At 44.9% G+C, this 27,963-nt stretch overlaps 1 protein-coding gene across 1 annotated transcript in view; it reads right to left on the bottom strand.

The window, feature by feature from the left end:
* Positions 1 to 27,963, bottom strand: part of tgfb2 (transforming growth factor, beta 2) — a 121,948-nt gene that overhangs the window by 61,240 nt on the left and 32,745 nt on the right. The window contains exon 2 of the mRNA XM_072509352.1: positions 26,353 to 26,516. Coding sequence (XP_072365453.1) covers positions 26,353 to 26,516 — 164 coding nt within the window. The remainder of the gene's footprint in view (positions 1 to 26,352; positions 26,517 to 27,963) is intronic.

Here is a 27,963-nt window from a genome sequence, read left to right as displayed (position 1 = left end):
CCGTTTTTTTGGCAGGGGCGGGGATCGCGCCGGTCGGGGGCTGTTGGCAGTGGCACCCCCGGCGATTCTCCGGTCCCCGAGGTGCTGAGCGGCCACCCGTTTTCGGCGAGTCCCGCCGCCGTCTATTAGACCAGGTCCGTACCAGTGGGACCTGGCTCTGAGGGCGGCCTGCGGAGTCCTCGGAGGGAGCCCGGGGAGATCCGGCCCCGGGGGGGGCCATGGTGGCCTGGCCCACAATCGGGGCCCACCGATCTGCCGGTGGGCCTGTGCCGTGGGGGCACTTCTCTGTCCCAAGGCCGGGGCGGAGAAGAAACCCCCTGCGCATACGCAGGAATCATGCCAGCAGTATTGGGAACACGCTGGTGCTCCTGCGCATGCGCCAACTCGCGCCGGCCGGCGGAGGCCCTTCAGCGCCAGTTGACACGGCGCCAATTACTCCAGCGCCAGCCTAGCCCCCGAAGATGCGGAGGATTCTGCACCTTCCAGGTGGCCCAACGTCGGAGTGGTTCACACCACTCTTTGGCGCTTGTACAGCCTGCCCCGCCAGATACCGGAGAATCCCGGTGTTGATGCTAATTGTGGCATGCCTATCATTAGCTGCCTGATATCAGCTATCTCAAAATAATCCAGGATCTTACCTCCATCTTGGTGCATATGATTCAGTGCCATATCAGACAAAGGGCTGAACTACTGAGCTACGAGAAAGCTACAACACTAACATGTATTATTGTAATATATGTATAATACAATTGTACATAACATATTATATCCCATATAATTTATTATAATATATGATGTTAATTTTTAATACTTAAGTAGATGTCATTGATTCTCCTTGTATGATTTAGCATCCAATGGAAGTAGAATTTTGAAACATTCTTTCACCTGATGTGGGCATCGCTTGAGGCCAGCATTTACTGCCCATCCCTAATTGTCCTTGAGAAAGTGGTGGTGTGCCATTTTCTTGAACCCCTGCAGTCCATATGATGGATGTACACTCACTGTGCTCTTAGGAAGGGAATTCCAAGGTATTAACCCAGCGACAGTAAACGAACGGTGATACGGACCGGGTTATTCCAGTCCTGTCGTGAGCAGAAATGGAAATTTGGAGAGCCAGCCAGAAGTCCATTGACTTTCGACGGCACCAGAAAACCCTGGTGACGGGTGGGGCTGGAAAATATTGACCATCGTTTAGCACAGTGGGCTAAACAGCTGCCTTGTAATGCAGAACAAGACCAGCAGCGCGGGTTCAATTCCCGTACCGGTCTCCCCGAACAGGTGCCGGAATGTGGCGACTAGGGGCTTTTCACAGTAACTTTATTTAAGCCTACTTGTGATAATAAGCAATTATTATTATTATTATTATTATTAAGTCAGGGTAATGTGTGGCTTGGAGGGGAACTTGCAAGTGGCCGTTTCCCTATCGACCTGCTGACCCTATCCTTCTAGTTGCATTTTTTAAGGAAGGAACATACAATACACATTAGATGTTCTACAAAAATACAAATCATGCTGTCGAACTACAGACCGGTGAGCCTAACGTCTGTAGTAGGTAAGTTGCTAGAAGGTATTCTGAGAGACAGGATCTACAGGCATTTAGAGAGGCAAGGACTGATTCGGGGCAGTCAGCGTGGCTTTGTGCGTGGAAAATCATGTCTCACAAATTTGATTGAGTTTTTTGAGGGGGTGACCAAGAAGGTAGATGAGGGCAGTGCAGTAGACGTTGTCTACATGGACTTTAGCAAAGCCTTTGACAAGGTACCGCATGGTAGGTTGTTGCAGGAGGTTAAAGCTCACGGGATCCATGGTGAGGTTGCCAATTGGATTCAAAATTGGCTGGACGACAGAAGACAGAGGATGGTTGTAGAGGGTTGTTTTTCAAACTGGAGGCCTGTGACCAGTGGTGTGCCTCAGGGATCGGTGCTGGGTCCACTGTTATTTGTGATTCATATTAATGATTTGGATGAGAATTTAGGAGGCATGGTTAGTAAGTTTGCAGATGACACCAAGATTGGTGGCACAGTGGATAGTGAAGAAGGTTATCTAGGATTGCAACGGGATCTTGATCAATTAGGCCAGTGGGTCGACGAATGGCAGATGGAGTTTAATTTAGATAAATGTGAGGTGATGCATTTTGGCAGATCGAATCAGGCCAGGACCTACTCAGTTAATGGTATGGCGTTGGGGAGAGTTACAGAACAAAGAGATCTAGGAGTACAGGTTCATAGCTCCTTGAAGGTGGAGTCGCAGGTGGACAGGGTGGTGAAGAAGGTATTCGGCATGCTTGGTTTCATTGGTCAGAACATTGAATACAGGAGTTGGGACGTCTTGTTGAAGTTGTACAAGACGTTGGTACGGCCACACTTGGAATACTGTGTGCAGTTCTGGTCACCCTATTATAGAAAGGATATTATTAAACTAGAAAGAGTGCAGAAAAGATTTACTAGGATGTTACCGGGACTTGATGGTTTGAGTTATAAGGAGAGGCTGGATAGACTGGGACTTTTTTCCCTGGAGCGTAGGAGGCTTAGGGGTGATCTTATAGAGGTCTATAAAATAATGAGGGGCATAGATAAGGTAGATAGTCAACATTTTTTTCCCAAAGGTAGGGGAGTCTAAAACTAGAGGGCATAGGTTTAAGGTGAGAGGGGAGAGATTCAGAAGGGCCCAGAGGGGCAATTTCTTCACTCAGAGGGTAGTGAGTGTCTGGAATGTGCTGCCAGAGGTAGTAGTAGAGGCGGGTACAATTGTGTCTTTTAAAAAGCATTTAGATAGTTACATGGGTAAGATGGGTATAGAGGGTTATGGGCCAAGTGCGGGCAACTGGGACTAGCTTAATGGTAAAAACTGGGCGGCATGGACTGGTTGGGCCGAAGGGCCTGTTTCCATGCTGTAAACTTCTATGATTCTATGATTCTAAGATTAAGTATATGCATAATGTTCAACACAGATACTAATATGGGTTGACAGTGAAAATCAAATTTCTCGAGTAAACAAACATGATGGATAGAAATAGTTTCCATTTGTGATGGGTTTCCTGTGACAATACAATTCTGTTTAACCTTTAATTGTATAGAACATAGAACATACAGTGCAGAAGGAGGCCATTCGGCCCATCAAGTCTGCACCGACCCACTTTAGCTCTCAGTTCCACCCTATCCCCGAAACCCAATAACCCCTCCTAACCTTTTTGGTCACTAAGGGCAATTTATCATGGCCAATCCACCTAACCTGCACGTCTTTGGACTGTGGGAGGAAACCGGAACACCCGGAGGAAACCCACGCAGACACGGGGAGAACGTGCAGACTCCGCACAGACAGTGACCCAGCGGGGAATAGAACCTGGGACCCTGGCGCTGTGAAGCCACAGTGCTGTCCACTTGTGCTACCGTGCTGCCTATACTCCACTAACCAATCCCTGCACCAGCTTGTATATTGGAGGCAAATAGAACCAATCACGCTTTGGGAAATCCCTGATGTGCAACTGAAATAACTCAGAAGAATAAAGGGAAAGAAATTCATATGGTTATTTTATTCAAATCTTCAGTGCTATAATAGATATCAGCAAACTCATGGGACTTCAATTCAGGACCTGGATTTTATAAACACGCTTTTACATCCAAATGGACACTGTGGAGCTGGCAGAAAATGAATTGAAAGGCTGTAACATCAGTTTTAAAATAAGAAAAGCATTGATAGGGAATTGGTTGATGTGACTATTGCCTCCAGGACCAATATTTAAATAGATCCTGGACTTGTGGGCAATGTGCCTCATATATGAAAATGATTGGGCAGTGTAAATACCTTCCTAATGACTATGGGCCTACAACACAAACTTAGCATTAATGATCAATTTAAGTGGAAGAATCTACATGAACCAGAAAACCTCACACTAGTGCAACAGACAGTGACCATTTGTGATTGAGGCAGAGTTTTCTCTGTATCTTGCTGTGGCTTGCTTGACTTGAGCATGCTTGATGTTGACACTGGGGGGGCAGGATTTTCATCCCCAATGGTGAGCAGGTATGTCGGCAGCCAAGTGCGAAAACCCACACTGCTAGCCTAAATACCAGTTTCCTGGCACCATCTGCCGATTGTCCATTTTCCCAGAGGCAGGATGGAGGTTGTACCCACCCACTAGCACTAGGTAGCTAATTAAAGGCCAATTAAGGTAAATTGGCAGAGGCTGACTGAGCTATTTGCGTCCCTCGCTTTGAGAAACCGTTTTTGACTAAGGTTTAGAAAAGTAGGTTTAGTACAAAAATCGAAAATTAGTTTTTAACAATAAAACGGACTGACAGGTGAGTTGAAATGTTAAAAATGTGTTTCTATTGCTCACTTTCTGTCTCAAAAACAACCTCTTTAACCTTGCCTTGCCTGTGATCACTTCCCCTAAATCTTCTAATCCTGTGCAACCCATCATGAAGTGCCTTGGGAAACTTTGTTGCAAGTATCATTTAACTGCAATATATTGTTGTTTCTACATGGAAAGCCAGTTATTATGATTAATTTGGGCACTCACATATATTCAAATGTGGTTATAGCGTTTGCCTGCGCTAAACATATTTGTAAATAACACATCCCCTGCAGGGCTGTAGGACATACATACATTTCCTGATCTATAACATCCAGAAGAAAACTAAGTTCCTGTTAGTTCTAAGACTAAATTATTCTGGTGGAGCTCTAGGGGATTACTTATTTGGTTACTTATCAGGTTACTTATTGGCTTTCTCAACTGGCGACGATGCCAGTCTTGAGCTTCACACTTTGTTCTTTTCTCTGGATTCTCCCATTTTTGTGGCTGCGTATCTTTATTCACTAAACCAAGAACTGGGGAGTGTGAATCTAAATTCTTTCCCTGTTAGTAACAATAATTGCATTTATTCAGACTTATCTCTGCAACCTTCCTGATTGTAGAACACCCAGCACGTTCTGAGACCCGGAATACTACTTTTGTGCCAAAAAAATAAAGAATGTGTGTATTTATGTGAACAATGTTTTGAGTTAAGAATTTTCCCAGAATTCTAGGCATTTAAAAAAAATTCTACAACATACAGCTTTAGAAATTAAAGTCTTTCTCTCTCCCCTGCTCTCATTCATTAGTGATCGTTGAATAATCCAGTTCTTCGATAGTTAAATAATTTTGACTTATTCACTCAAACACCATAGCCATGCATGAATATTTGTGGCCGCTAGTACATACAAAGAGTTTGCCTTCCGAGACCACAACGGAGCCAATTTTTTCCGCAATGTGAATGGCGTTCCTGACATTTCATTCTTACAACGCATAAGGATATGGTCTCAGAAGAACTGGAATGTAGCTTAGAAAACATATGTAGAGCTGTTGAATTGAAAGTCACAACAAGAGGCAACCATGTTGGCCTCCCTGGAAAGTCATCTTCTGACATTGGGCGAGATTCTCCGGTCCCCAGGCACGTGTTTCCCAGCGGCGCGCCATTCACTGGCGACGGGATTTTATCTTCCCACTGCTTGTCAATGGGATTTCCCATTGAAACCACCCCGTGCTGCTGTGAAACCCTCTGATGGGGATGCGGTGCCAGTGGGAAAAGTGAATCGCGATGCCAGAGAATTCCTCCCATTAACCTAGAAGGAAATACATGAAGAAAGTGCGCACTTAAGGGACTCTTTCACCTGACCACCCTTCTTGTCTGCTCCATAAAGAGTACCTCCAAATTCGAAAAACGGTACATTGTCAAAACCTTTTAACATTGCACTTGAGAATCTTCCTGGCAACATTTACTCGGGAAGAATTTCAAATCATTCTGCTCATTAATAGTAAAAACACCTGGTGAACCCACTGAAAATTGCTTTTTCGGCAATGATTCCTGGAGCTAGATTTTTAGCCTCTGCCAGGGCTGGAACAGACTTGGGCAGCCACTAAAAATGGGATTCAGACATACAAAGGGAAAATCCAGCTCCTAGTGTTTGGAATTAGGCGCAACTATAAGTTACTGATACACAAGATTAGGACTTGAAAATATACAAAATCTACCAACCTGTGGGACCAGGAGCTGTTGAATATCACTGGTTCAAAATACTGTCCTGTCAGTTGTTAATATCTTGTCAATTACATTATTAAGGTTAAGAGAAACAGGTGATGGGATATTAATGGTCTTTGAGCCCATATAAGTAGGGGATATCACCTCTGGAAATGATATTTTGGTTTAGTTAGTTACGTTTCCTTTGACGTTCTGATTTTTGTGACAGGGCCCCACCAGGGGATGCCAGCCACAGTAAAAATTAAAGCTGAGATTCACAATTTTGTTTCATCACTGACATAACTGCCACAGTGTATATCAGAAGAAGAATACAAAAAGTCCCTGAGACACATTCCCTTATGTAAGACTGGTGCGAGACTGGCGAGTTATTCCAATAACAGTAAGTGATGTGAAGTTAGTGTCAGAGTTAGTGGAATAAAATGATATATCTTGTGACTTGTCATTGGTAGTAGTAGGAGGAAAGGAATTGGCTTCAGGAAATTTGGTTAAACTGGGCTGAGGTATTCACTGTGGGAAACAGTAAGGGTATATCTGTCATTGATGAAAGTGGTCTTTGAGCAAGAAGGACTAAATGATAAAATTAGCCAACATTATGAATTAAATATCATGGGCGAGATTCTCCGTCAGCCGACGCCAAAATTGCGGAACACGATTGGGTGGAGAATCGGTTTTAACTCCACATTTCTGGCCGGCCCTGGTTTCACGCCAAATCGCAATTCTCCGACGCCTCGACAGCTGCGTCAATACATTCCAGGAAGCACGTACAGTAAACGGGTTTGACATATCATTAGCGGGTCTGACCCGGTATTCTCCGGAGCCTCCGCGACTCTCCGCCTCCAATGGTTCGAATTCCCAACCGTGAGTTTCACTTGTGCTTTTAAAAATTGTAAAACAGGCGCCATGGCTGCTGAGGGAGAGAGAGGGGTTACGGAAGTGTTCAACATTGCCCTAGTTTGCTGACAGTTGTGCCGCTGGCTGACGGCTTCTGCCAGGCTTGGGAGAATAGCACATGATGGCCAGGAGGTGGGCAGTGGAGTCGGGATTGAGGGGCTCAGAACACCGTTACTGCAGCTTGCAAGGCAACCATGCAGCTGCATATGCTGCTGACTGCCCACTGTGAACTTAGGGCCACAGGTCCTATAGGTGTCACCGCAGACCACCCCCAGGTGCCCTTAGGCCCCAGCCGACCCATCAGTGGGATGGGCGTGCCGCAGCACAACCTGTACCATCTTGTTGACTGGAACGGTGGGTGTGATTCTCCGAAATGGAGACAAAGTCCCGACGCCGCAGTGTTTCACTCCGGCGTCGGAGCCCGTTCCCAGCCCCCTATTCTCCCGCCCCTAGGGGGCTAGGAGCGGCCGGCGTCACGTAAACGACATCACCTGCGCATGCACGGTTGCCGTCCTCCCCGAGGCCACCCCGCAAGAAGATGGCGGATGGATCTTGTGGGACGGCGAGGAAAGGAGTTCCTCCTTTAGAGAGGCCAGCCTGCAGATCGGTGGGCACCGATCGCGGGCCAGATCCCATCGGAGGCCCCCCAGTGCAGGAACACCCCTCCCCCCTCCCCACCAGGCCGCCCCCCCCCCAGCGTTCCCGCGCAGTTCCCGCCAGCAGCGACAAGGTGTGGACAGCGCCGGTGGGAACCTGTCGTGTTGGGGCGGCCGCTCTGTCCATCCTGGCCGGAGAATCGACACTCGCCTTTTGCAAACGGCGAGCGGCGATTCTCCGAGCGGCCAGGCGTGATTCTTGCGGCGCTGGTTTGGGGGGATGGGAGAATCGCGTGCGGGTGTTGGGGCGGCGTGGCGGGACCCGCGCAGCGCCCTGCCGTTTCTCCCACCCGGCATGGGGGGGGGGGAGAATTCTGCCCACGGTGTGTGTGGGGAGTGATGTGTGTACATGCAGCTGCACCTTGTCAGCCTCCCGAGTGTCAATAATGGACCCAGCAAATCCCGCACCATTTCCCATTGGATGCAACTGCATTTCACGTGGCACCGATGCTAGCTCCTTAACTGTCGCTGAATCGGTCCAGGTGCGGCACCAGTTTTACTGTCATGGAAGTCCACAAAAGCTGCCCTGAATCGGTCAGGATAGGGGCCGTTTCGCGCCGTCGTGAATCTCGACGGCGTTCACGACGGCGCGAACACTCTGCCTCCATTTCGGAGAATCCCGCCTCTTGATTCCAATGTCTGCACACAGATTTTCTAGGAGGATCACTCAACTGTAGATCCTGGCTGATTTTCTTCCTACCTAACTTGAGCACAGTAAGAAGTTTTACAACACCAGGTTTAAGTCCAAAAAATTTGTTTCGAATCACTAGCTTTCGGAGCACAGCTCCTTCCTCAGGTAAAGCTGACAATGAGAGTTACAAAAAGAACCCTCTGGTGGACTACTTTGATTAACAGGCCATTTGGTGTAGGTTAGAAAAATGCATTACCAAATGGTCACCAGATTTCAATAGAGTTCTTTGTTGACATTTCCTCAACAACCATCATTATGCCATTATGAAAGCCTGGCTGAATTTCAAAAGCATGGGGTTATAAATTCATGGCTTGACAGTTAAAAAGGCTATTATTGGTCTTCGGTTTGGGGTCTGCAGATAAGCTGTTTCCTGAATGGGAGTCTTTTTTACTATCAAGTGAATTGATAGGTTGTCAGTGGTTTATCTTTCTTCACCTCCACCTGGCTCCTGAAGTCCAGCCATGGTGGATACAGGTTATGGAGGAGTCACTGATGGGATGAGGTCGCATGGGAGTGGTCAGAGTACATGAATTAGCATGAAGGTGGTATGAGGGCAAGGGGGGCATGGAGCTGGGGGTGGAGATTTGATCAAGAAGACCTAACGGTGTCTGAAACAGCTGGGATAGAGTCTCAGATATCGGAGGTGGGCATTCCAACCATCTGCTCACAGCACTTCCCCATGCTCCCTACCCACAACCAACCCCCACCCCGCCAACCATGACTGTCTAGGATCTACTTCCAGGGTCAGTGAGGTGAGGTGGCTCCACTGGGTCAGGAAATTTCCCAACGCCAACCACTCGCCTCAGTAGCTAAAATCCGGTCCACTGAGGCCATTGGAATGTACCAAAATGTTTCCATGGCTAGCAAACGCAACACAGGTCACGATTGAACCTCCGGCATTTCCCAGCCTTTATGGCTCTGTACCACCGTATGGCATATTGGAGAGATGGAAGCAGAGAGGCACGTTTAAATGAAGCTGCATTTGAAATTAGCATGGCTAGAGTCGCTCTACTGAGACCCTCCAGTGGCACGGTGGCACAGTGGTTAGCATTGCTATCTCATGGCATGAGGACCCAGGTTTGATCCCGGCCCCAGGTCACTGTCTGTGTGGAGTTTGCACATTCTCCCCATATCTGCATGAGTCTCACCCCCACAACCCAAAGATGTGCAGAGTAGGTGGATTGGCCATGCTAAATTGCCCCCAATTGGAGAAGTAAAAAAAAAACCTGAGAGGCTCCATAACAAAAGAGCCACTATTGTAAATTCAGCGCCAATAAAGTTGAATGCGCTTTTTGTTGATGATTAAATCTTTTCTTTTTCTGCCTCGCTGTTGGCTATTTCACTAAACACCTGTTTGAATAGTTGTTCCTGACCCTTTGGTTTTTTTCCCTCGTTTGTCTTATCTACAGAAAAATTACCAGAGTCTCATCCATTTATTCACTTGTCAATGGTTAGGGAACTTGTCTCAACAGATGATAAGTTGGTGTCATTGGATAGGAAGTTGATATCTGTAGCATAAATATAGATCAGGTACGCTGGGGCAATAATGGTCAGAAATGGAAGACCTGAACACTATCAACGATATTGCTCTATTTAGTGCATTAGTGAAATTTGCTTCCTTCCTAGCAAGAGGTTAATGGTGTAAGGAAGCAGGCTTCCACGATGCATTTTAGACAAATGCAATTAATTCGGTCATCTTCTGCCAAGTTCAAAACCAGACCGGGGGTGGAACTGTGGCGGGAGGCAGTGTGTGGGACCGTGGCTTATGTTCTGAGATTCAATGTGTTGGTGATGAAAAGCCTCCTCATAACCTCAATAATTAATGTCACCACATTACGAGACGCAAACATTATGAAAAAAAATGGGGCTTATATTTTTAAAATCAGACCTTTTGATGTCTGGTTTCCATCTTAGATATTTCCGGACAGCCCACTCAAAAACAAGACTGTCTAAGCCAACCCTGGGAGGGTGGCAACATCGACAGTAGAAACTAGGAAGTTCCGCAAAAGGACAGCTGAGACCGTTTGAGAAAAGAATGTTGTAATAGTGTAGCACATTCCACAGGGAAGACAGCTGGGACTGTGAAAAAAATTCACGATAAAAAGAGGAAAACACAGAATAAAAGTAATTAAATGGTCTGCTAAGAAAATGGCAATGGACATGCTGTGTGATGTGTACTACTGTGTTTTGTTCAAATCAAGGACAACTGGAAGACTGAAGAGTTAAGAGTCTGGTCCTGCAATTCTTCAGCCAAGTGCTAGTATGGCGAGACAGGACACACATGCCTCCATTATACTTCTTCAAAGTTGGAACCAATTCATGCCAATGTGGTGCACACATGCAATACCTTTTCCACTATGTGTTGGATATGCGTGCCAGAACTGATTGTCTGGGCCTTTTTTACTCTTGATAAATGATTGGCGAATGATTGAAGGGGCCAGAAACTGAATGTAAGAACACCTTCAATGTACTTGTTTCAAACACCTTTCCAATGACTTCTCTACAAGCTTTAAAATACATTGAAAAACTAGGAAATAATACCCCACACAGGACCACCTACAAACCTTCAATTTATGTGGCTGGAGCCATTGCAGAAAATTGAAAAGAAGAAAGTCAAAAAGGCTTACATTTTCATAGTGTCTTGACAGACTCAGGACACCCCAAAGCACCAATAAAGTACTTCAGAAAAGTATTAATTGTTGTAATGTTGGAAAATTGACAGGACACGCTGCCTCACAGCACCAGGCACCCGGGTTCAATTCCAGCCTTGGGTCACTGTCTGTGTGGAGTTTGCACGTTCTTCCCATGGCTGCGTGGGTTTCCTCCCACAGTGCAACGCTGTGCAGGTTAAGTGGATTAGCTATGCTAAATTGCCCCGTAGTGTTCAAAAAAGATGTGTAGGTTAGGTTAAGGGGTGGGGAAGTGAGCTTGGGTGGAATACTCTTTCAGAGGGTCGGTGCAGACTCGATGGGCCGAACGGCCTCCTTCTGCATTGTAGGGATTCTATGATTCTATATGGGAGAAGGAGAGTGTATGTCTGAGCGCAAGTCAGAGCTTGTGTGCCTGTGTGTGTACATGTGTGTGTGTGTGTGTGTCTGTGCCTGCAGTTTTCTGGCCCCATCATGGCCCAGCTTAATGTTCATTTGACTTTTGGCAGGGCCGGATGATCCCAGTGGTGGTCGGGGCCAGAAAATTCTGATCTGTGTTCATGTGTGTGGTGGGACAGGGGGCTTTTGTGTGGGCATGTTTGTGTGTGTCAGCATCTGCATGTGTCTAATGCTGGGCAGTCTGACGGAGGCATGGAAGAAAATAGTGGATGTTTCTGGGATGCTTGTTGTTTGACTAAAGTATGATTAATTTTCACACACATTTGGCAATACCAGATTTCATTACCTCGCGTCAAAATCAAAATGTAAAATGGGCTAAATGCCCAGTCATTAACACTGTAAAATTGTTACCATTTTGTAGTGGATTTTTAAAGTAAACTAAAATGCTTGCAATTGGCACCTTTTGCTCATGTTGGCTGTAAAACTGCACAAAGAACTGGAATTGTTTTGAAATACAATCCATAGAAAAATATTCTCAGAAATTTGGGATTTGAGCATAATTTGTATGAAGGACACAGCTGCTCTGCGAACCTGAAGCTAAAGGAAAGGACATTTGGTCGATGTATCAAAGCACAAGGAAGGAACAAGCAAGCGAGGAAGAAAGCAGACAAAGTGAAAGGTATTAGATCCTCATAGAGTTCCTGTGGCTTTGGTGTATCTTCTGGAATTAGTAGACACGAGTTCTCCTTCCCGTTGCTCTGCAGAACACACACCTAGTCAGCTTACTACAAATAGCCAATCTGACTTCAATCAGTCTCTAACTGGAAGGCAACTTCTGTATTTTCAGGGTGGTCATGAATAGAAACTGAATACAGACCTTCATGAATAAATGGGACCAGTTTTAGGATCTGACATGTCCTGCTTCCGGTCGCAGACAGACCATCCTGGACTGTGGAATCCGCTGGAAGCCAGCTCTGCAGGTTTGCCATTTAACTTTAGCCCTTCTGAAACAGGTTGGAATTTCATTTTAAACAGGGACTGGACGGCACTGCTTTATTACCCAACTTGTGAATGTGCTGGATGTCTAACATTGCTGCCAGGAGTTTCAAATTTTCACCTCCACCCCGTCAACAACCAATACCTCTATCCTTAATTATTTAATAGAGCGCTATTTACTTTTGACGGTTTAGAAGGAATTAATACCTGTTCTAAATCATTCTAAATTGACTTGGATGATAAACCCCAGTACTTAGTGCAGTAGGATTTAATCCAATCCCCCAATGCTCAATATTTATATTGGATGCAAAATAAATAAATAGAACCATCATGGTGCTTGTTTCCTCCTTCACTCGTGTTGCAGTTTGACACCTGTTCTGCAAAATCTGCTATGGAAAATTTTCTACCAATGTGAAAAGGGCCACTGACAGCACAATTAATAGATCTTCATGCAATCAATAACCACGTTATTATGTGAATGCATGTGCACGCCGACACGTCAGGTATTTGCCAACATGACAGCATTTAAATACGTGATTTGAATGAATTCAGAGGAGAGCTTAATATTAGCACTGAGATGATCTGATTAAATTCCTACGGATAATGACAGCATGTGTGCTGCAATTAAGGAACAGTGGTGTGCCAGTTATTCAGCCACACAGAAAGTTAGAAACATTCAGAGCTTGTGACGATGGTGGCATTATATATGAGTGACTTTTTGTAGGTTAGTAAATTTACAATGGGTTAGGATGGTTTTTTTTACTGTTTATTTCTCTCTCATCCAATTAGTATATGTATGGTAAGAGAATAAATAACAAAAGTAATTTTCCATTAAACACAAGTTGGCAGCTCTCTGCTAGACCGTAAGGAAAAAAGCTTGCCCTGTGAAGAAGGTGATAAGAAAAGAATGTCACCATAATAAAGGTACTTTAATGCTATCTGGAATATCACATTAATACATAGAAACATAGGAATTAGGAGCAGATGCAGGCAATTCAGCACTTGAGCCTGTTCCACCATTCAATCAGATTGTGGCTGATCTCCCTGCTCTCAAATTCACCTCCCTACCTGTTCCCCATATCCCTTCAACCCGCTTTTATCAGAAATATATCTATCTCCTTCTTGAAACCATTTAATGACTCAGATTCCATCACCCTATGGGGCAGCGAGTTCCACAAATTCACAGCCCTCTGCAAGAAGTAGTTCCTCCCCATCTCAGTTCTAAATCTACCGCCTCTCAACCTAGATCCGTGACCTCTTGTTCCAGATTGCCAAACAAGGGGGAACATTTGGTCTACATTTACTTTATCAATCTCTTTCAGTATCTTATATGCCTCAATCAGAACCCCTCTTAACTTCTGAACGCCAGTGATTATAAACCCAAGTGGTTTAATCTCTCCTCATTTCATTTTTCATTTTCATTTCATTTTTTTCACACATCAACCCTTTCATACCCGGAATCAATCTGGTGAATCTCCTCTGAACTGCCACCAATGTTGCCACATCCTTCCTCAAATAAGGAGACCAGAACTGGACACAATACTCCAGATGTGGTTTCACCAACACCCTATACAATTACAACAATACTTCTCTACTTATATACTCCAGTTATTTTGCAATAAACGCTAACATTTCATTTGCGTTTTAAATTACATGCTGTATCTGCATACCGACTTTCTACGATTCATGAACAAAGACACCCAGATCACTCTGCCCAGACGCATTTTATAATAATTTATAGTAATTTGTCTTTCTATTTTTTTGGCCAAAATGGTTAACCTCACACTTATCTATATTAAACTCCACCTGACAAATTTTGGCCCAATCTCCGAGCTTATCTATATCCGTATGTAAAATCTTTATCTCCTCTTCACTGCCTGCTTTCCCACCTAATTTGGTATCATCCACAAATGTTGATATGTTACACTGTGTCCCTGCCTGCAGGTCATTCATGTAGATTGTGAACAGTTGAGGTCTGAGGATTGACCCCTGTGGCACCCCACTCTGCTTTCAGTCAGTCAGCCAATCCTCAATCCATCTTCCCTCGAAATAGGCAGAATTTTCCTAAAAAATGCTGAAGTGTCAGGTTCTTGCTGAAAACCGGCATGTTTCTCCATAGAAAAACAGCCAGGTTTTCTCCCCAGATCTTCTGGCACTTTGTGCAAAAAAAGCAGGAGGCATGTTTTCACTTTCATTCTTGAGCGGCGCCGCCTAAAGACACAGGCATGTCCAGCTCTACAGGTATCGTGCGCCATTTTAAAGCGCGTCCCGATCTCAAAGACCGTCCCCCCACAACCACCGTTGCCGGCATCATGGTTTCAGTGCCCACCCCCATCACCGTCACCGGCACCCCACAGAGTGGGACCCTGCCATTCCCAGACAATGGGGATTCCCTGGAGACCCCCCGGCCCTGCCCCTTTGCCCCTCCCCTGGCACGACCAACTTGATGGTACAACCTTGCACTGTCAACTGGCACTGCCAGGGTGCCAGTGGGCAGAGAGGAGTAGCGATTCCCTCTGGTGTGCCGTCACACCAACATCAAACATCCCCGGAAGGTAAGGCATTATACCTTTTAATCATATATAAATCCATTCAGATTCAAGTTAATCAAGTTCACATCCTCACTTGGCGTAAATTTGATTATGTCACCAATGGGGGGGGGGGGCATGAAAGATCTTTTCTGAGATTTCCTCGACATAAATCCCGTTATGGCCCTCTCATAAGAATTTGCGGTCATAATGGGATTCGCGCCCACGGAAATCGGGCCTGGAAACCCCCCCCATAATGTCAGAAATTGGCTACATTATCACTAATGGATGGAAATTTTAAAAAGCACATTGTTTCTATACAGAGGGTGGGCCGGGTTTTCTTGCTTCACCGTGACAGGGTTGAGCCGCTGCAGAGCTTCTGCCCCTCACCACCCTAACTCTGCCAGTTTCCTGAGTTGGGGATCATTCGATTTGCATTGCAAGATTTGGCAGAAAATGCGAACCTACCAGTGGTCCACAGGAAAATTAAGATTGTTGCAGGAGGATAGCTGTTGCAACAAACAAAAAGATGGGAGGTATTACAGGGCCCAAAGATTGAGGATTCGAACAGATAAGCAATTGGAGGGACAGAATTCCATTACTAGACCTTCTCCCTCTTTCCAAATAATTTTGGATCCTTTCCTCAGCTGATCCAAGCCTACTGCCACTTTTCCTAGGAAGCAGCAGGACAAGAGACCCAGGTATCAGTAATATCCATTTGAGACCACCTTACCTCCCACCTCTGCCACTGCCACTTGCATGTAGCAGGTGAAGAAGGAGTTTTCAACTGAGGTTCTGTTAGCATTACAGGCAAGACAATTCAGGTTGGAACAGTAAAACATCACTTGCAATCATTGTCCCATTCCTCTCAGTTTCTACCACTATTCCACCCCATTTCAAAGAGGATTACAGAGGAGATTCCAGCCTTCACCATGTTAGCATCATAGAGTGTAGCAGAAACACAACTCGGGTCATTTTGCATGTTATCTATGGAGCCACCATAAATCAAAAAGACCACACAAATCTTCACATTCCATGCTTTTCCTTTTTAGGTGTAGATATATTTATCTTTTATATTAGCCCTTTACTGTTTAATTTTTAATGAATATATTTTCCCATCTCGCCCCCATATTCTTACCCTTATGCCCATCCCACTGACATAAGCTGGGCTAGACAGGTTTAAGCTGCAGAGGTTTCCACAACTGCTTTCAATAAAATGAACTGGCAATGTATTTTCTACTAAACACCTACCAGAAGTGATCTGGCTGAATTTTGTGTGGCGCTTTTATCTAACACACCCACCAACAAGGAACAATGCACTCCCAAAGAAAACAATCAGTTAAAGGGGCTGACAAAACTTTCCAACCTTTTGGTTAGGAGTCAAGAGCTTGGCTTCTTGAGGCACTGGCTGGCTTCATACATTCCTTATCTCAAGAAATGGCAAGACTATCAACTTTACTGCTTGTGCTTTGGGAAATTATTACTTTCAGCGGGTAGATAAGGATAGCAATGCCAGGCTAAGTAAAATGCTATTGCCAGCAGCTCAAGGTAACTGTAGAATGCAGCTGTAAGCTAATATTAATTCAAACTGGCCAACAGACACCCTTCTGGATTATATTTGTGTTTTGACTGTATATGATCCAACAGTCACAATACAATGTAGTAGGTAAAAGCTTCTTCATTTCCCACAGTATAATGCTGCAGTCTCAGAAGTTGCTTCTGAGTAAAATGCTATTGCCTATATGGGAGAGTTAAAAGTTCAGATCTAACACTACCATTTAAGGCTGGGACTCTTGGGACAAGGTATTTTATTCCTGATCAAATTTTCAGAATCCAAATTACTACCGCTTACCCCCATGTCCCTGTCCCCCACACACCCCATGAAATACATCAGTATTTTTATTTGATTTTATGAGGCGATTGCTTTGTGAAAGTAAAGTAAAAAGCGCAAAGAATGCTGCTGCTTCTGGGAGGCCATGGCCCGCCCTCATATCTCTCCTATTCTAGCAGATAGAAATCACTGTTCAAAGGTGTTTTTCTCGTGCCGTAAAAAGGGGCTTTATTAAGAGAGGTAATTTTAGAGTACTCTGGTACAGCTGCCGTTGTTATTATTGACATAATTCAATTTTGGCAGAGCTATTATTTGTAGCAAATCTGTCTTGCCTTCCGATGAAAAGCACAAAGATGCTGTTCACCTTTTATTTTGTGAAAATAATGGCCTCCTGGAAACATATAATTACAATGCCAAGCTACTTCTGAATGTATAAGATTTTAAAATGAGACAATGTAACCACACCATATTTACAGGTGGTTCAGCAGCATGTTCTGGAGAGAAGCAAGTCAGCCGCCACTGATCAGTGGCTGTCTGAATCGATACACTTGTTTGAAGAGCAACTTTTAATTTATAGGTTAAATTTCATTCATGCAACAGCATGCACATAAGAGTCAATCAGTAATACGATGTTGATTTAAAAATCGAGTTATTGCAATGCACAATATTACCGCACATAGATAATGCTATACTACTTTTACAATGCTATGCTAGATCTCCATATTGCTTTATATTGACTGGATCGCTGGAGACTAAATATGGCAGAAATTGATGTGATGATTCTCCCTGGCTCCCACTTGTGGTAGAGCAATCCAGTTGCTGGAGAAGTAGCCTGAACTTCTTTTAGGAAATATCGAGTTTGGATCAGAATCCCATATTTGTTCTAAATGTGGGGTGGGGGAGTTGGAAGGGAGCGAAGAGGAATACAGGGCAAGACTACCTTGTCTTGAATAAAGACAGAAAATTCTGGGAAAGCTTTTAGAACTGTGACAAAAGGTCATCGTCCTGAAACGGTGGATGGAAATTTACTGTGAGCTTCAGGACCATGATGTCGGACGGAAAAAGATGTCCTGAGCCTGCACTTGCCGATAGTGGGGGTTGTTCGGTGATCTTGCTGCAGCCAACCTCCTGGGTGATCACCTGCAGGCTCGCCATCCAATTAAGGATGGCAGGTAGGTTCCTGGAACTGTTGGCCTAGTCAGAGGACCAGCAGCTCTGAAGCCTCAGCAATCCTGTCAGGAGACATGGGCACTGCCGAAGAAGGCGGGGGAGCTCAGCATGGAAGTGCCTTCAGGCAGGTAGTAAAAAGAAACAGTTCGGACCAGTGTCCTTGGGCGGGATTCTCCGTTTTAACGGCAGAGTGTTGACACCGTCGTAAACGCCGGAGCTTTTTACGACGGCGTCATCTGGCCACTAGGAGCAGTGATCCCCCAACTCACAGGGGGCCAGCACGACACTGGAGCACTTTACGCAGCTCCAGCTGCTGATATGGGCCCCAGCATGGCCGGCGCGGGTCTGCGCATGCGTGCCACGCTCGGCGCAGGTCCGCGTATGTGCGCCACGGGCGGCGTGAGTCCGCGCATGTGCGTGGGTTGCCGTCGCCGCAACAGTACCCACGAAACATGTCGGAGACTTACAGGGGCCTGGCACAGAGGAACATAGGCCCTCCCCCCCGGAATTAGCCCGCCTGCCGATCGGTAGCCCCCGATCGTGGGCCTGGCCACCGTGGAGGCCGCCCGCCCCCCGGAGTCGTATCTCCCGTCCCCCCCACCAGGACGGCTCCCGCAGCCAGAAAGCCGAGGTCCCGCTGGTAGGGCCGCACGTGAACGATGCCGGCGAGACTTGGCGGAACTCGGCGGACACTCGGCCCATGGAGCGTGAAAGGGGGCGCGTTTAGCGGCTCCCGACCGGAGAATCGGCAGCCCGTCGTCGGAGCGGCATGGCGGGATTCGTGCCACCCCTCTCCCCCGGCGATTCTCCGACCCGGCGTGGGATCAGAGATTCCCGCCCCTTATTTCCCAGTTTTTAGTGTTTTTTCATTCTACTTAAAATTTAGGATCTGGTGATGGGGGGGGGGGTCGAGGGTGGTAAGAGGGTAAACCCCTTGGAGGGGGTGGGGGGTGAGGGGGATTTCTTTCATGCTGGCAACCCCTTTGTTGAGCCATGGAGCCTCCGGCTCGGAAGATCCCAAGGCAAGCAGGCTGTCTCCGTGGAGCTGATGCGGCACGGACGGGTCAGCCATCAGTAAAATGCCAACAGCCTGGTTAAATGAACTGTACTGAGGCCTTAATTCTGCAACTTGGATGCCTGAGCCCATAGTGCGAGCAGCCAATCCACACCCAGGCTGAACCTCTACCCAACTCTGACAGAACTCCCCACCATTTTATTGGCATATCCTTGTCTCTGCCCTCGCCACCTGGCAACCACTAGAATCCAGCCTGGCAACGTATTTTTCTCTCTTGACTGATGCTGCCTGACCTGCTGAGTCTTTCCAGCATTTTCTGTTTTATTTTGGATTTCCAATATCTATGGTATTTTTCTCCTTAATTTCTTTTTGCTTCTTCGTGGGAATCTCTAGCAATTCTCCCGGAGAGAGGAAGGGCAGGGAACTTGCTCTCAGCCATCTGCAAATGATTTCACTACAAACAAGATTACAACCCCTCAGTGTGACTCTCTTGTGGATACTCCTCCCCTCCTGTTGTGAAGTGTGTGGGCTATGTTCTCTATTTCCTCTTGATGGTCAGACTGAGTTCAGGAACCTATTAAGTGAGAAATTAAGGCCATTGATCAAGTTGAGTGGTAGATCAGGCCCGAGGGGTTGAAAGACCTACTCCCATTCCTTTACTCCTATTTGTCTGCATCCCATCATTCTGTGGCACTGTCTACACTACCACAATGCCACGCCACCACTCTGCCATTTTTAAAAAAACCTTATAAAAGGATACTGATGGCACAGAGCCATCTGGCATTCAAACAATGATTTAATTATATTCGAAGCACCACATCAGGAGATTTTGCAATCTCCAAGCTAAACATGGAACTGTGGTGCTCCTGCACTGACAGAAGAAGAGAGGGTTTAACTGAAATTATTGAACAGCAGCCCTAAGAAAATAAACAAATTCCACCTTGTCTATTCACGGCTGATTGTCTTCCTCCGAGTACAGGGCATAAACAACCCACAATTAATTATAAAGTCTTATATTTTCAAAACAAACCTTTCATCGTTTCTTTGTGAGCCTTTTCTTTTTATAGAGAGCACACACAATAAGCTCAAAAGTCAAGAAGTCCAAATAAAACCTCCTGACAGCACAATGTTAGATTCCATAAACAGTAGAGAAAGCATATTAAACATTCCCTCTCACACTGTACGGGACTCCCTGTACAACAGTGAATGTGAATAAAGCATGTCCTGCAAATTTGTATCAGAAAATTAACAGCATAATCACGGTAATGCGAATTGACAGTGTAAAAGATCAAGAAAATTCTGGAGTAAATCACTTGCCCCTGTTTTTACAAAATAGTTTGCTCGATCTTTTACCGATTTGCCTATTCAAAAGAACCTTTGTTGCAAGTCTCGATAACCTCGCCCTATCCCCATGCCAAAGTGCAACTTACATAGATTTCTGGAATTTTTGCCAGTTCTGAATGGGCAGTAAATCATTTCAGGCCACAATAGGACCTCAGGTATTATTTCTGGAGTTTCATGGCATTTTCAATTACTTCTTTCGAATCATTTCCCTCCACTGAGGCATCAATATATTTTATGTGTCTTTCAGTGTATTTCTAAGGAACAAAATGATTTGCACTAAATATTGAAAAGGTCCCACACCATATTTATGTGTATATATGTTAGTCTGATAACTTAAAAGCTTAATGTTCATGCATAAAGAGGAACTTAAAGAAGGAAGGTGGCATTAGTTTGCTGGGTACCTAGGCTCCTGATGTTTTGTCTGATTCCCACTTGCTTCAAATGTGTTTTTATGATCTAGTGTATGCTAATGAGGTTCTCAGCCGAATTTTGGTGTGGCATCATTTTCAGGAATTGCCAGGCTGATTTATAGTGCTCTGCCTAACAGGGACATTAATTAACAGCAATGTAAGGCTCCTCTCTCATGCTCTCATTATTCCTGGTTGCTGGCGTAAATTTCCATGGTACAAGTTGTTGTATCTGTTATTGTTCACTTGTGCTAAGCAGTTCTCTGGCCACCCACAATCTTTCCTTTGAATTTTAGTGCATTGCCAAAGCACGTATGCATGCAGGTACATGCTGTACATTGCTACACCCTTCATTGGGCTCATTATATATACACAACAGGCTCTTGGCAAATTATCTTTCATCAAGATGGGACCCCCAATGCAACTAAACAAGCTGCAGTGGCAACAAGGAGCCTCAAAAGAGCCAAAGTACCACAATGATGGGAATAAAGGCTTCCTCTGAAGGCTTTGGTCAAGACAGGAATCTTCAGCAGCTTTGGTGGGAGAGGAGACAGTCCCCTCCCTCTACTGGTGGAACTACTGTTGTTTCCTTTGCAACTGCTACCTGGGACTTAGGGGCCAGGATTTTGCAGCCCCTCCAGCCCAATGGAATATTACGGTCCAGCTGAAAAAAACAGCAATTCAAACAGCATCCACCGTTGGGGGGGGGGGGGGGGGACCTTCTGTTATTCTCTGTTTTGGGTGAAATCACAGAGAAATCAGCCCCCCCCCCCTCGCCATACCTGAGCCCCCATTCTGCTCCATCCACCCCCTGTCCTCTCCATTTATTGTGCTATTGGGTGTACATCAAATTATGAAGTTGGAAGAAACGTGGGTGTGCAGTGAACATTATTCGACCCATATAAGAGATAGTTATTCGCCAGCTAAATATTAGAACATTGGAATTGGAGTAGGCCATTCAGTCCCTCCATCCATCTGCCTTTCAACTATAATTATTTTAAGCCTGTGGTTAATAGATTTTTCTTGACTGAGTGTTTCAAGGGATGTGGAAACCTTTAAGGTTGAGGTTAAAAGTTATAATTTTGGGCAATGAACCTCGGCAAAAGCCACTGAATCTCTTTCCAAACCTTCTTTATGAAGGCACCTTCCAGAAGGGGGTGGACAATGGTCTGTTCCCCACCACAGCCCCTTCAAGGTTAATGTGCGGATGGAGTGAGACTCCGGGTGTACAGGAAGGATTTGACGGGGAGGATCTTTCTCACCACTAGCCGTGGGGAAAATTCAACCCCTATTTTGTGCAACCTGTCTATATAATAAAATCTTTAACCTCCAGTACCATTCTGGTGAATCTGCATTGCACCCCTCCAAGGTCAATCGATACAGCATGTGGGGTAGTGCCCAGAATGCAGTACTCTAGCTCGATCTGACCAAGGCTCTATTGAACTGAAGAACTTCCTCTCTTGATATTCAAACAATCTTGGGATACAAGTCAACATTCCATGAGTGTTTTGACTGTCTTTAATGCCTTTTCATTTTCTTTTTATAATTTGTGTACATGGACACCCAAATCCCTTTGCTCCTTGACAGATCTTAGTTTCTTATCATGTAAAGTTGGATGATCTCACAATTACCAACAGTAAATTTCATTTTCCTCAGTTTTGCCATTCACTCTCTCTGGGCTGGATTTTACACTCCCCTGCTTGGGGGGCAGGGGGTGGGGGGGGAGAGCACCTAAAAGGTGGCCTTTCCGCTGCATACCCACTCGCCCCGAACTGTCTGAAATTTTACAGGGGTGAATGAGGCAACACAGCCCTGCCCACCCTTGGGCTTATTGAGGCCCTTAAATGACCAACGAATTCCCTCTCTGAACTGCTCTACCTCTCGTCCCTCCTTAAAGGTGCTCTTTAAAACGTACTTGTGATCACCTGTCCTAATATCTCCTTTCACAGTCTGTGTGAATAATGCTCCCAGAAATACCTTTGCTTTTTTTCTTACATTAATGGTGCTACATGGAGACAAATTGTTGTTTGCTTCCCTTGGTTATTTTAATAGCTCTCCCAGTCTGCCGGATTTCCACGTTGCTTTGTGTTTGTTTAAACTTCTTCTTTCAGTTTTATATTGTAGCTTCCTCATTTCTTGATTATCTGAGTTGACCCAAGAATATAGTACGCTGATAATAGCAACAACAACTTGCATTTACAGAGTACCTGTTGTATTATGATGCCACCGCTGAGTAGCATGTTTTATTATTGGTATGTTTGATGTTTCAATGGTGAGATTTTGAGATTTGTATGTTTAAACATGAACTGTTTATTGTTAATCATTAACTATGTACATGTCCCACTTACTGCTGCTCCAGGCAGTCTGGTTCTTTATAGATTCCTCAACCTGTCTATTACCGTGTGACTTTATATGCCATACCTGGGGTATGCTATTCATAGAATCATAGTATCCCTACAGTTTAGAAGTAAACCCTTCAGCCCATCAAGTCTGCACTGACCCTCTAAGAGAGCACCCTTCCTAGACCCACTCCCCCGAACCCCAATTAACTGCACATCTTTGGACACTAAGGGGGAATTTTAGCATGGCCAATCCATGCACATCTTTGGACTGTGGGAAGAAACTGGAGCACCCAGTGGAAACCCACACAGACACATGGAGAGCATGCAAACTCCACACAGTCACCCAAGGCCGTAATTGAACCCGGGTCTTTGGCGCTGTGAGGCAGCAGTGCTAACCACTGTGCCACCATGTCGCCCTCTCCAGTCCCATGGTAACCCTTGCCCTATGGAGTACCTTTACCTTACAATGGCAAGAAGGCACATACAACATCATACAACAGTATCTTTAACATAAAAACATTGTTCCAGACTCCTAAAAGAAGCTTAATCAAACAAATATTGATATGCATGCGTGACAGCTGCATTTATGCAGCCAATTACATCATAACATGACACAACTTCAGGGGCGAAATTCTCCTACCCGCCCCGCCACATTTCTGCGCCGACCGGCCGGCGGGAGTCTCCGTAACACCGGCCGGTCAATGGGGTTTCCCATTGTGGGGCAGCCCCACGCCGTCGGGAAACCCCCGGGCGCCGGCAGAACGGAGACTCCCGCTGGCGGAGAATGACGCCCCAGATATTAGACAGAAATGTTAGACAGAAATGGACACAATTTGGGGGGGGGGTTTACTTTATTTTTGTTTATGTTATTTACACTGGTGGGTCTGAGGGGGTGTATACACCTGTTGTGTTAAGTCGGGGTGTTAATGTTAATTTATTATTTATGTACAGGGGGGAGGGGTTTGGTGGGTTGCTTTTTTAGATTGTATTTTGTACTTAACCCTGTTGGGTTCTTTTTTCTTTCTCATTTTGTCATTGATATTTTATGAAAACCTTTAATAAAAATTATTAAAAAAAAAAAAAAAGTACAATTCTAATCCATCATTGTACTAACATTCTAACTAGAAGCACCAAAGGTGGGAGAAATACTGACACCCCTATTTTCAGATAATGGTATAGTACCTACAACCATAGCAAAATGAATGTAGCTAAAATTCAAGCGTGATAGGGGTATCATAAAGAAACCATTCAAAATATTCCTCCCCCACAGCGCAATTATGATTCCCCTTCTAATCTAGAAATTACACTCTCAATATCATATTCGACATGGCTTGCAGCCTAATAGGAAAATCATATTTAACATGCTTAATATTACTCTCTCATTCTGCCTGGTAAATTGTTTAATACTGAAGTGAAACCATATTAAATTGGCTAAATGGCAGTATCCTGTGAACATAGATATTGATCTAGGAAACTCAGAAATGTTGAGTATATAATAAACATAATTAATAAAATTCATAAACTCAAGAAAGCTGACACAGCCCCATAAGCTGACAATTCATATAAGAATCACGAAACCTGGAATACAAGCTTGTAACCAGCATGATTGCCTTACAATAATTAAATAAGTCTTGTTTTAGTGCATGCAATTTTAGGATTCTCAACAATGTTTTGTGCAGCCACATTTTATAATACAGACCCTTTATCCATTAAGGCAGTACCTAAAGACTTTTGTCAATGGCATAAAAACAATTAGTTATACTGAAATTGCAACGAGACATAAGTCTGTTGTAACTTAAGCTGCTGGTCTGCCCAATATATTCACCCACTTGTAGTGTAGGTAAAAACTAAAGCACACAAAAATGCATTTTGTATGTTGGTGAAACAAAATGTTTTTTGGCGGGATATGTGCATACTTACTCAACTCTGGGAGCAAAGCCTCCCCCTCAATATTTCAGTTTTTGACATTTTGTAAACTTTCCTGCATTTTGAACTGCAATCTAATTCAACCTTTGACGGCAAAACTAAGTTATTCTTGAAAAGTTACAAATATTTGAAGCATTTGAATATATTAATTGTTCAAGGTAAAATTGTCTTTTCATGTTTGAGTATAATACAGCAGATTGCTGAATCACATTAATACCATAATGACTTTTCCCACAAGTGCAGATCAAGAAAATAGAGCAGGCACTGTAATGCTGGAAATGCTGCAAACTGTCTTGCAGTACATGAAATGAAATGTCAAGTCAATGCTAATCCCCTCCCCTGTCAGCTACTAAATGTTCTGCTGAACAGCTTTGGGATTCAAGTGTTCTCCCAACATCTGCACATGGATGCTGTATGGCCCCTTTCTGTTTCTTCCTCTTATTTCTCCTTTCTTTTATTTTGTCATTCTTACTTTTGATCCATGGGTGATTAATGGATATGCATCTTTAAGGCAAGCAGCAGAATTCAGAAGTTATAGGAGAGAACACTTTGCTGGTTGAAACAGGAGCTGCAGACTTGTCGGCACCAGAGGAGAGATGGGGTGGGACTCAGTTTGATTGGTTGGTCACCAATGAATTGGCCCAAAAGGCCATACTCTGCTCAGTAACAGGTGATGATTGGATCCTATCCGAGTGGAATGATTTTCAAAGTCCTAAAGAGGTCCAGTTTGATCCTGGCATAACAGAGACAAGATCCTGCTACTCTCTCTCCTCCAGGTTCTCTACAGAAAGGCTGTGAATCCAGTATTCCTGGGGCTGCAGAGAGCTTGAATGAATTAATCTACAGAGAAATCAGTACAGGCTGCAAACCAAGACCAGGACTAGCTTTCTCTCTCCAGAAAGTCTGTGACTGCTGTATTTCTGAAGCCTGACTGAATGAATCTACAGATAAGATCAGTACGGCTTGCCAACAGGGATTTTAACCTGTACACTTGCTGTGACGGAATGTATGCTAAAAAAACACCATCTGAAACAAAGACTCTTTTTCCTTTCATGTATGTTTTTCACTCCTTCCCGCCCCTCTGCGTATTTCTGTCTTATGTGTGTGTATGTGTAGAGGGTATTTTTCTAAGAAATATTGATTTATTCACTTGTGTTGTGACTCCGGGTCAAGTGGGGCTGGAATTGACCATGCACTAGCCCAGGGTGTTGTAACAATGCATATTATTTAGGGCATTTAGGGCCTTCTGGGGTGATGTTACTAAAAGGCCTATACCCTATAAACATGATGATTTCCATATTTGACGTGCATGTTGGTAGAGCATATTGTTCCTCTATAAAGAACTCTCCCAATATATAAACATTTAATGGCTCCTAAAGATGGCATAATAAATGAAATGATTCAATATACCTATGTCCAACAATTTAAATTAGCATCAAATAAAAAGAACATTGAATGCAATAACCTTTTATAAAACTGAAAACTTACCTGATAAAGTTCTATTCGTTGTTCCTCTACTTTTGCCTTTGGATTCTGTAAACGAAACACTCTGAACTCTGCCTTCACCAGGTTCGAAACATTTTTCTCCATTGAAGTGACGTCTAAGTACACACGTCTGAAGTATGGGTTATATTGTTGGGGCAGGATGACATCTACATGGAAATGAACAGAGCAATGACAAGTCAGTATATCAACATATATCAACAAGCATAGTAGTAAAAACAACTGAAGCCAGTGTGTACAGTATTAGTTTCAGTCAGTGTTCCCAGATGTCCCTATATAAATATAATATAGTCCATGACCCCTGCTCCCAGATTTCATAAACAATTAGTTTAAATGTAAATCATTAAATTATGATATTTTCCACATTCCAAAGCCTGGCATTATTCAATAACAATAGTGTTTCAGAGGGTAACAAGGCTCCAGGTTTCGACGTCAGGTAAACATTCTATTTGTCTGCATTTCAGAGCTGTAATAAATGTTACAATGATAATACTTTATAACTCTGAAGCACTGACACACTCTGGGCGAGATTCTCCACTCCCGCGCCGGTTGGGAGAATTGCCTGGGCCGCCAAAATTTCCCGGGACGCCGGTCCGATGCCCTCCCGCGATTCTCCCAAGCGGCGGGAACGGCCCCGTCGAGTTCCGCGGGCCGCAGGCCGGAGAATCGCCGGAGACACCCAAAATGGTGATTCTCCGGCACCCCCGCTATTCTCAGGCCCGGATGGGACGAGCGGCCAGGCCAAAACGGCGGGTTCCCCCGGCGCCGTCCACACCTGGTCGCTGCCGTCGGGGACAGCGCAGGAATGCTGGGGGGGCGGCCTGCGGGGAGGGGGAGGGGGGTTCCTGCACCGGGGGGTACCTCAAATGTGGGATGGCCCGCGATCGGTGCCCACCGATCGTCAGGCCGACCTCTCTGAAGGAGGACTTCCTTCCTTCCGCGGCCCCGCAAGATCCGTCCGCCATCTTCTTGCGGGGCGGACTCGGAGAGGACGGCAACCACGCATGCGCGGGTGACGCCAGTTATGCGGCGCTGGCCGCGTCATGTATGCGGCGCCGCCTTTACGCTGCGACAAGGCCTGGCGTGTGTAGATGACGCTGCCCCGCTCCTAGCCCATTATCGGGCCCTGAATCGGTCGGGATAGGGGCCGTTTCGCGCCGTTGTGAACCTCGACGGCGTTCACGACGGCGTGGGCACTTCGGCGCGGGAGTGGAGAATCCCGCCCCATATTCCTCACAATTTTGCTTTAGAATTTCTAAATGGTTTCCTCAATTTTCCCTTCTATGGCGGGTAGTTTCCAGGTACTGCACCATAATAACTAATGAGGATATTAATAAAACATCTGCTTTAATAAAACTGCCAAATTAATCATTTATTTTAACAGTACAGACACAAAAGACTTCCAACAAATATATTCACATTCAGGTATTAACATAAGAGCTCATTAAACAAGGTATTATACAGCAAATAATATGGTTGAAATGAAGTCAAAGGCTATGAATTACCCTCAGGGGTTCAGCTGAGTCCTTGAACAGCTTGAGCTGTGCTCTCGCTACTTATGATATTACCTGGATTCCTCAAATAACTAACTACCTT

This window comes from Scyliorhinus torazame, chromosome 1, assembly GCF_047496885.1.
Source record: "Scyliorhinus torazame isolate Kashiwa2021f chromosome 1, sScyTor2.1, whole genome shotgun sequence".
NCBI classification, from domain to species: Eukaryota; Metazoa; Chordata; class Chondrichthyes; order Carcharhiniformes; family Scyliorhinidae; genus Scyliorhinus; species Scyliorhinus torazame.
The sequence above is the reverse complement of the archived record's forward strand: the minus strand, read 5'-3'. Positions and strand labels throughout refer to the sequence as shown.